The following is a 10,097-nucleotide window of genomic DNA, read 5'->3' as shown; positions in this document are numbered from 1 at the left end:
CTATTTGAAAAAAAGAAATGCACTGATCTACACATTAATTTGCTATATGACCCTATAAGATATTTTTGTTTTTACTTCTATAAAGAGGTACGTACCAAGAGCTATATGAGGTAAAGATCAATAAAAGTTGAAATGTAACTGCCCACTTTCAGACTGTCGAACCCTACAGCAAAGAATTTTCCAATAGCGTATTTGATGCGCTTCTTTCCCATCAGGGCTGGATCCCACAATTGGAGATTTGTACGGTAAGCTCCGAGTTTTATTTTGTTAAATACATTTCACGCTTGTGATTATCATTGTGTATAAAGAGGTAATGTGTTGGATTAAACATTATGTAAATCTGCATTCAGATTTTAGTTTGTAAATGGGTACAGTTGATTTAATTTTGACTTGAATCCCAATGATTTAAGATTGTCAATTTTCTAGTTTTTATTTGATCATCAGATTGCTTTTTTAAGAAAGTTTAGACCATTTTACAAACATGCATACAGGGCAGTGTTATTACAAGTACAATGCAGAATTACTTTAAATAAGGATTTGGACATATTATGTATAGTATTTTTTTCTTTGACTAAATATTTTAACCTGTAGTTTTAAACGAATTCTGAATGTTTAACCACAGAATTGAGCAAGAACTTGCAGACCTTTAGTCATGTTAAGTATTGATTATTTGACTAAATATATTTTGCTCCGTGTGTTAAAAATTTCTTAAAAGCTGGGCTGTTAACCAGATCACCTTAATATCTATTTTGTGAAACATTGATATACAATCTAAATTCAAATGTGCAAGTACACGCTATTCATTGATACACTGTAAAAAAATACTTTGCTGCCTTAAAATTTTTTGTTGAGTCAACTCGGATTTACAAGTCATTTCAACTTACTATTATTTATATTGACTAGAGATGTGTTGTTATAACTACTGGTGAGTTGTTATAACTTATAAAATTAAGTTGACTTTTGTCACAACTTATAAAATATAGTTGAGAACTCATCTCTGTTGACATGACTTGTAAATCTGAGTTGATTTAACAAAAAATGTTAAGGCAGCAAAGTATTTTTACAGTTGATTCAAGTAATTTAATATAGTTGAATGTAAGATAGACCTGCAGGTATTTTTAAAATATCATTTAAAACACCAATTACCTTTTGATTTGACACAATACACTCATAATTTGTTATCATAGTACAATATGAGGTATGCCTATAAAAAATGACTAGTCGTTTTAAATTTATTCAGTGCTTCCTTCTCTTTACTTTTTAGACAAACTGCTAGAACATGAACTTTGGCTTTCTGATATTACTCTTCCTTTGTTATTCCAAGCAAGGCAGGACGGTAAAGCACCAAAACTAATTTTATTTGTTATTTTAAATGCACTGTATTTCACATTTCATCAAACTGCCCTGAATTGCCCTTTTTGTTTGTTTATTTGTTGTTGTTGTCCAGCTTTTGCTGAAAATTGGTCTTTGGTCTCACCATACAATCAACATACTACAAACAACAACACCAAAGCACAACATTTCCTTTACATAATTAAAATGATCACATTTCATACCTCTTATTCAGAAAACCTATTGCATTTAGCACAAACGATTGCATTTTTAACCACAGGAAGATGCAGTTGAACCCGCGGATGGACCGGCAGAGACTGTAACGTTGACCCCGCTGATCCCTAGTAAACCAAGATCAGTAAGATCTAACAATGCACAGTGTCACATCATTGAAGCCATTGAACACATGCTAAGACCTTTGACTCTTTCATCACATTGTCCTTCTCAGGATCTGGAAGACTCACTTACCCCCGTCATAACAGAAGCACTCACAGATGCTTCACATGTCCTGGAAGCAGATGCCCCCTCTTCTGGACAGAAAGAAGGCTCCTCTGAGGAAGATCTTGATATGATTTGTGATGGTGAAATGACCAGCCAACAGATTAAGCGGGCCGTAGGCAATGCCATTATGAAGCTTGGACTCTCATACTTAGAAAGGTTGAGGCCCGGCTCAGAGCAGCCCAATGTCATAATCTCTCCTCTAAGTTTGTCTGTGGCATTATCACAGCTAATGCTGGGTAAGTCTGAAATAAGAAATATTTGGGTTTCAGTCTGGTTTACATTCATTTACAGGTATGTAAGTGTTGATATAAAAGCAGGTCAAGTTCCTTAAACTTTACATTGTTGCTCTGAATCACAGGAGCAATAAATGAGACCGAGGAACTGCTTCTTCACCACCTGCATGCAGATGCACTGCCCTGCTACCATACTGCCCTCAGCAGCCTCCTACGTAACTTCCACAAACAAAGCCTGCCCATTGCCAGTCGCATCTATCTCCAAACCGGTGGGAGTCACACACACATAATGAAGTCTACAAGCATTTTCATTTAACCAAGATCATGATTTTAGGTTAAACATTGTAAGAATTGTTTAATCGGTCGTGCTAAAATAATGTAGTTTCTCAGTTAATGGGCCCTATTTTAACGATCTAAGCGCATGTCTAAAGCACACGGTCTAAATGGGCGTGTCCGAATCCACTTTTACTTACATAACGTCAGGAAAAATGGTTTGTGCACCGAACGCACGGTCGAAAAGGGTTGTTCCTATTCTTTTAATGAGTAAGGGGAGTGTTTTGGGTGTAACGTGCAATAAACCAATGAGAATCTCAGCTCTCATCCTCTTTAATAGCCAGTTGTGCTGGCGCTGTCTAATCCCTATTTAGATGATGGACTTTGTAAACTGAAAAACTAAGCGGAGGAAGAAAACCCCCAGTTTAAGATTAATGTTAAAGAATTGTGTTGTTTTTCACTTGAAATTGTTATTTTTTTATTAAAACCAATAAAACCCGTTTTCTTTTAGTCATGGAAGTAAACAAAGCAGGCTTTTAATGTATGTATGTATAAATGTATGGCTACCCAATATCATCAAAAAATAATTTACAAGTATGTAAGAAAAGGTTTGTACTCTAAAAATACTTTATTTGTAACAAACAGGAGAATTTAGCACCGTTTCAGTACCCGGACAGTGGCATGAGTTTTTTTTAAGCATTACTTAAAAATTTTACGTTTCTCATCTCATCATATCCACAGGTACAGAGTCATCATATACAATAAATTCGTGGGGTAGCATTTCAAAAACATTTAAAAACAGATGCGTTTGTTTAAAGCAAAGCATTTAATTACTTACCAGGCTACATGTGAAGCAGCTCTTTACGCCTTCTAACGTCTCATAATTAGTCCTCATTTATGTCCAAGAGACTCAATAATAATATTTTACATTTGAATGCTTTACATTTTCATATTTAAAAGCTTTTTTGTGCAGCTGCGCATCCATGTGTGTGAAAAGCAAACCTGCGTTGTTGTCTCGTTTATAGGCACACATATTTCTAACGCGCTCATTAAAAAACAAAAACACTATTGCGCCATTGACTTTAGAGCAGGTTTTAGTTGGTCAATGGCGTAGTCTATATTAGTTGCCTCAAAATAGCAATGCGCCTGAACACACCTCGTTTTAAGATCAGAACGCCCATGGGCACAAAAATGGCCGCAAATGCATTTGCTATTTAAAAAACGTGGCGATAACCGTGAAATAGATAATTGCGCCGGGTTGAAACTAGCAAAAGACACTTGCGTCCCACATTGCGCAGTGTGTATGAAAGAGCCCAATGTGGTTATGAAAATGGAATGAATAATATAAAATGAGTGATATGGTGTACATCATGCCCATATACCATAAAACAGATATATAAACAGATTTATATATTGATGGATCACATTAACCAATCATTGTAGTTAATTTTTAAAAATAAAGGTGCTACAAGAGGTTCTTCACTGCAATGTCATAGAAAAACTATGTTTGTTTCCCCTCCAAAACATTTGTTTCTTACCTTTATAAAATCTAAAATGCCCTTTTCAACTATAAGGTTCCCTTTAAAATGGTTCTTCAGATATTTAAGGTTTTTCTATGGCATCGTGTAGCACCTTTATTTTTTGCACATTTTTTTAAATGATCATTTCTTAATATTAGTGTAATAAGTGTAATCCTTCATTTGTGAACATTTATTAAACAGTTTCTTATTTTTAGGATTTGAACCAAAACAGGGCTTTATGGAGGATTCTCAGAAGCTCTATGATTCAGAACCAGCCACTCTGACCACAGTTAATGAGGTCAATGAATGGGTTAGACAAGCCACAAATGGGCACATCATGGAGTTTTTGACCAGCCTTCCTATGAACACTGTTATGATGCTCATCAATGCTATGCACTACAAAGGTGAATAAACACCTGTTAACAGTACTGTGCAATTTCCTCTAACAGTCCAGTGAATCAGAGGTCTTGCATTAGTCACATCTGTTGCATTACTTTTTGTTATTTTACTAAATCAAATAAGATACTGGATATGAATGTTTTTTATCTGACAGGTGAATGGCTCACCCGCTTCGATCCTAGATTCACATCTACTGAGCACTTTTACATAGATGAAAATCAATTTGTTGATGTGGACATGATGCTTGGCACAAAGTACCCTCTTAGCCTTTTCACCCATGTTGAGTTGGATGCCCAGGTTGCTTTGCCTCACAGCCCATCACTTGCTTATATAAGTGGGACTGTTTAAATCTTGATGAATATTTTTTTCTCTTTTGCCCCATCTGCAGGTTGCTCGATTCCCCTTCAAAGGTGACAAGAGTCTTTTGGTGGTAATGCCGACATCAGGATACGTGAATATGTCAGCCATCATGGCTAGGCTCAATATCTCAGATCTGTACGCTCGCTTTCCACGAGAGAGAAACATGCAGGTCAAACTACCCAAATTTAAGCTAGAATTCAACCAGGACCTTCAAGAGGCCATGGCAAGAATGGGTAAGATGACTTGTGTCAAAACCTCATGACACGTTAGTGGTAAATAATATGTTTAAAAATGCTATGTATTTTCAATAACACAAGGTTCTTCTTTAGATTTACAACTGTTTATTACTACATGTTTACATATTCTTACAAATATATAATTCTACTTTAATCCAGGTCTAGGAAATCTATTCAGTGAACCAAAGCTGGGCCGTATCTCAGATGGTCCCTTGTTTGTGTCCAGCGTGCAACACATGTCCAGTGTTGAGATAAATGAAGAGGGGGCAGAGGCTGCTGCTGCAACCAGTGTTGTCATATCACGTTCCAACCCTTCATTTGCGGTCAATCAGCCATTTTTCTTTGCCATAATGGATGATTTAAGTCAAACACCATTGTTTCTGGGAGTCATTTCTAACCCCAATCCCGGAGCAGCCATTACTGTGGTCACAAGTCCAGGCAATTCGGATAAAACAGGGTTTACTGATGACAAGCCTTTCGAGGGTGCCCCAAAGTAGAATCTTTTTACACATTTAGCGGAGTGAGTTTATACGTGATTTTGTCTGTGCAGTTGGTCTCCAATAGGAGGCAAATAAAGGACAATATCTTCAGTATAGTGAAATGAACAGATCATTTAAAATGTATCCCCCCATATTGCTGTTTTGAATGATCTAATCTTGTTTAAAAAGCCATGATTTATTTCATTTTTTTTCTGTTTTTTAAATTAAAGAGATTTGATCATACATTTTAGGTTTCTCTGTCTCAAAAGTGTCTTTTAACTGAATGTATTGTTGTTAAATACCATTTAATATACCTTGTTTTTAAACTTTGTTTATCAGAGAGAGAGAGAGAATCATTCTTTTTTATTGCTAGTCATATTATAGTCTTCTATAAAATTAAACCAATCAGAGGATGACTTCCACATCTGCGAAGTTTTTTTTTATTCTTTGATGCTCAAAACAATGAACAGGTAACAAATACCAGGGGAAAAGATTCAGATTTATTTATTGTCATTGAACATACATCCAACTAAATTAATGGGTTCCGACATATCCAGTTATAAATGTAAATAATAATAATTACATAAACAATGCTGTGCTTCAACTAACTGGTTTTTCTGTCAGTTGAAGCAAACTGAGTCCTCAGTGATCAATGCTCAATGTACATGACTTTTCCAAGAAGTTTAGTTTAGTTTAGTTTAGTTTAGTTTAGTTTAGTTTAGTTTAGTTTAGTTTAGTTTAGTTTAGTTTAGTTTAGTTTAGTTTAGTTTAGTTTAGTTTAGTTTAGTTTAGTTTAGTTTAGTTTAGTTTAGTTTTAATGGACCTGTATTGTTTGCCGGATGGCAATAATTCAAATAGATTATGTGCTGAATGATAAAAGTCATCCAGATTATTGTTTATAAAGATATAAATTGAATGTGTTGATCATAAATAGAAGATTTATTACAATAGCCACCTACATGTTAATTAACAGTTTGTTGAACAAATGTATAAACACTAGGAAAAAATAAACAAAGAATAAAATAAATAACTTTCATGAGATCATCTCAAGTAACTTTAAGTGTCACACAGGGATCTAGTGTGTGCAGTTACTTTGTAACTGTTTTAAGTTATTTTTTTAGCAAGATGTAACTGTTTAACAGGGTTTTCGGCAGCTGCCCAAGTGAGTTATCGCGGTACTGTGATGTCATATTCCGATCGGTTTGCGCAGCGCCGCATTCAAAACATTTATAATTTCTCTTCAACCTACAAAAGCACGTCTAGTTTCTATAATTTCAAAATAAATTTTAGTGGAAGTGCTTTAACGGGATACGCAAGACGGAGTGTTTTAAAATGTACGTCTCTAACAATATACAATATAATATAGTAATTATACAATATTTGTTAGGTAACATACATGCATATTTCCAGTCCACTCAAATGTCGTTTGCCAAATCTTTTACATGATACTGGGCTATATAATCTAATTTCTCAAAAAGTGATTTTCCATGTATGTATTTTGACATCTGGCGGAAACAGGAAACACATCATCGCGTGGCGCACTTTCGCGCGTTTGGAGCAGTTGGCGCGAGGAGACTGAGGAGCGGTACTGCAGACTGATGCGCTGTTGTGGCACTTGTTGTTTTATTATTCAGTCTTAAATCAAAAACATAATTTGTGAAACATGACTGTGGTATTGTCCGAGGGAGCAATAGAGGTAAGTGTGCGTGTAAAGAGAGGAATAATTGTTTAAACATCATCTGTTGGAGACGTTTGCTAAGTTAGCTAGTAAGCGTGTTTTCATCTTTGTGGACAGGTTGAAATAAATTAATTTTATTATTATTGGCTCATTTTAAACATTTTTAGTACGTATATTTTTCCCTGTTTGCATGTTTAACTCTACTGGGTGAATTTTTAAGATTGAATATACAATAGAGCATAAATGCGAGCAGTGTAATTATTTAGCATATTTTGTCTTTTCCGTTTTGTTTTTATAGAATGTGGATCATTTCTTGTAACTAGACTTTCTAGTAAACTAGTATAGTTTATTTGAATTATATCATTTTGACTAAGTTTGTTATGTATGGTGTTTTTGGTTTTAGTCCCTGACTAAAGGAGGTGACGTCAGCAGCCCTGTTCTTCAAGTGTTGGTAACTGTCAACCTCTGCCAATTGTTTATAATTCACTGTCACTTAACCATATACTCGAATTACGGGTGCAACAATGTTTTGGCTGCTACAATACACACTACACACAACTCCACTTTATTTATTTGTATAGCACAAATTGAAAACTGCTTCTTATACTGTAATGTGTTTTTGTGTACTTAAGACAAAAACAGCACCCAATAGTCAAACCCAAAAGCATTATTAATATCTAAAAACAATGTTGTCCCTGTAGAACATTCGTAAGCTTGATGGAGGAAATGGCCTGTCCCGCTTCAGACTTATGATGAGTGATGGGCTTCACACGATGTCCTGTAAGTTTGATCAGTTTTAGCATCACATTTTTTTTGTACAGTGTTTATCTGTCATTTAAACTGTTTTTAGATACAATATTTAGAGGACTTGCTTGCTGTGTGTTATAGGGAAACGCTATTACATCAGTTTAGAGTTTTGTGTCAGGCTTTGTTTGTGGATCAGTACCAATTTACATTACATTTGTGTGTCCCATTTCTCATATTTTTGTCTCTTTTTTTTCTCCTGCATGCAGCATTCATGCTCTCCACACAGTTGAATCCCATGGCTGAACAGAACCAGTTGACTCCCAACTGTGTCTGCTTGATCAAACGTCACGTCACTAATGTTCTCAAGGACGGGCGGCGTGTTTTCCTCTTGTTTATTTGTTTATGTATTTCAGTGTTACAGGTTTATCATGTGATATTTAATGTGTTAAAGGAATAGTCTACTCATTTTCAATATCAAAATATGTCACTACCCCAACCAAGAACTGTTGAATCATCCCTCCGCCACCTGCGTGCGTGCACGCAAGCACCGGAGCGCGCCGCCACGCCACGATAGCATTCAGCCCAGCCCCATTCATTCAATGGTACCATTTAGAGATAAAGTTAGAAGTGACCAAACACATCAACGTTTTTCCTATTTAAGACGAGTAGTTATACGAGCAAGTTTGGTGGTACAAAATAAAACACAGCGCTTTTCTAAGCGGATTTAAAAGAGTAACTATATTTTATGGCGTAATAGCACTTTTGTGAGTACTTCGACTCGCCTGAAAAGTCCGTTCCCCTTCTCACTCTCATAATGGGAGAGGGAGGGTGTTACTGCGCCGAGTCGAAGTACTGCCAAAAGTGCTATTACGCCATACAATATAGTTACTCTTTTAAATCCGCTTAGAAAAGCGCTATGTTTTATTTTGTACCACCAAACTTGCTCGTATAACTACTCGTCTTAAATAGGAAAAACGTTGATGTGTTTGGTCACTTCTAACTTTATCTCTAAATGGTACCATTGAATGAATGGGGCTAAGCTAAATGCTATCGTAGCGTAGCAGCGCGCTCCAGTGCTTACGTGCACACACACAGATGACAGAGTGATGATTCAACAGTTCTTAGTTAAGGTAATAACATATTTTAATATTGAAAATGAGTAGACTATTCCTTTAATGTTTCATGTTGTTGATGGGGTTAATAGGCGTGTGGTGGTTATTCTGGACATGGAGGTGGTCAAGTCAGCTGACCAAATGGAAGGAAAATTGGGAGACCCAACTCCTTATGTAGAGGGTGAGAGTACATCCAAGCAAGCACAGTTAAACAAATATATTTGTGTAACATCATTTCATAAGCTTTGAATGTAAAGTTAAATTTTAACCAACATTTTGTATTTATTGGCCCCTTTTAAAAGTTTACAACAAAACTACTATGGAGTCCTGGCAATGCTTAACATGTTTTTGACATAAGTTTTCTAATTGTTCTCTGGTTTGCAGGTCAATCAAAACCTCCACAAACTGCAGCGCCAGCTGTACGGCCATTGCAGCCTCAGAATGGAAGTGATGGTAAATTCATTCGAAACTAGGTTCAGTTCATTCTGATTCACCTGCTTGTACTATGCACTAAAAGTATTTACTCTTTTTGATAAGAAAGTACATACATTTGAGTGAGTAGCAAGAGATAGCAAGTACTGTGACGTAAGCCTAATTGAAGTGACCATTGTTACCTGAACACATTTACGCTGTTTACACCTAGGGTTGGGTAATATGGCTGGTACCTACCAGACCGAATCAAAACCCAGATTTCGGTGCCTCATTTCGATGCCTTTTAAATGTATGAACAATCGACTGAAATATTTTGCTCCCTGTGGCGCAAAAAGCATAATGACACCAGCACCGCACATAATGCTAGTTAAATTATACTGCACTACAGGATATTATCAAGATTACTGTGTCAGAGAGAGCTCTTCATGGCACCTCATGTGAAAGCTAAAGTAAACGAAGATTAAGATGTCAAATTTTTGGTGTCTCCAGAGTGCGTATGTGAAGTTTTAGCTAAAAATAGCATATAGATAATTTATTATATCATGTTAAAATAGCCACTTTGTAGGTGTGAGCGAAAATGTGCCATTTTGGGTGTGTCCTTTTACATGCAAATTAGTTGATCTCTGTACTAAATGCCAGTGTCGTGGTAGGATAGTGTAGATTAAGGGGTGGTCTTATCCCCTTCTGACATCACAGGGGAGCCAAATGTCAATGACCTATTTTTTCACACACTTGCAGAGAACGGTTTACTGGGTGATCTTTTTTACTTTTTCTTAGTTTTATAGAAGCACTGGA

The 10,097-nt window shown here is 36.0% G+C and overlaps 2 protein-coding genes across 2 annotated transcripts in view; both read left to right on the top strand.

Annotated features, from left to right (window-relative positions):
* Positions 1–156: 156 nt before the first annotated feature.
* serpinf2b (serpin peptidase inhibitor, clade F (alpha-2 antiplasmin, pigment epithelium derived factor), member 2b) lies at positions 157–5,576 on the top strand. Its single transcript, XM_055196636.2, has 9 exons — positions 157–245; positions 1,265–1,336; positions 1,613–1,690; positions 1,781–2,069; positions 2,192–2,335; positions 4,075–4,263; positions 4,413–4,555; positions 4,647–4,851; positions 5,014–5,576. Exons 2-9 carry the CDS (start codon positions 1,280–1,282, stop codon positions 5,349–5,351), a joined length of 1,443 nt encoding a protein of 480 aa, XP_055052611.2. The 5' UTR covers positions 157–245; positions 1,265–1,279; the 3' UTR covers positions 5,352–5,576.
* Positions 5,577–6,860: 1,284 nt separating this feature from the next.
* Positions 6,861–10,097, top strand: part of rpa1 (replication protein A1) — a 28,465-nt gene continuing 25,228 nt past the window's right edge. Inside the window, exons 1-6 of the mRNA XM_055196634.2 lie at positions 6,861–7,029; positions 7,415–7,462; positions 7,713–7,791; positions 8,025–8,133; positions 8,963–9,051; positions 9,255–9,323. Of these exons, the coding sequence (XP_055052609.1) occupies positions 6,997–7,029; positions 7,415–7,462; positions 7,713–7,791; positions 8,025–8,133; positions 8,963–9,051; positions 9,255–9,323 (427 nt within the window). The 5' untranslated portion in view covers positions 6,861–6,996. The remainder of the gene's footprint in view (positions 7,030–7,414; positions 7,463–7,712; positions 7,792–8,024; positions 8,134–8,962; positions 9,052–9,254; positions 9,324–10,097) is intronic.

The sequence above is a fragment of the Misgurnus anguillicaudatus genome, chromosome 24 (genome assembly GCF_027580225.2).
Source record: "Misgurnus anguillicaudatus chromosome 24, ASM2758022v2, whole genome shotgun sequence".
NCBI lineage: Eukaryota > Metazoa > Chordata > Actinopteri > Cypriniformes > Cobitidae > Misgurnus > Misgurnus anguillicaudatus.
The sequence above is the reverse complement of the archived record's forward strand: the minus strand, read 5'-3'. Positions and strand labels throughout refer to the sequence as shown.

Coding starts and splice junctions, on each gene's coding strand:
- serpinf2b (XM_055196636.2), top strand. CDS start 1,280: ATGAACTTTGGCTTTCTGATATTACTCTTCCTTTGTTATTCCAAGCAA. Junction 1,337..1,612: donor ATTCCAAGCAAGGCAGGACG/GTAAAGCACCAA, acceptor TTTTAACCACAG/GAAGATGCAGTTGAACCCGC. Junction 4,852..5,013: donor AGAGGCCATGGCAAGAATGG/GTAAGATGACTT, acceptor ACTTTAATCCAG/GTCTAGGAAATCTATTCAGT.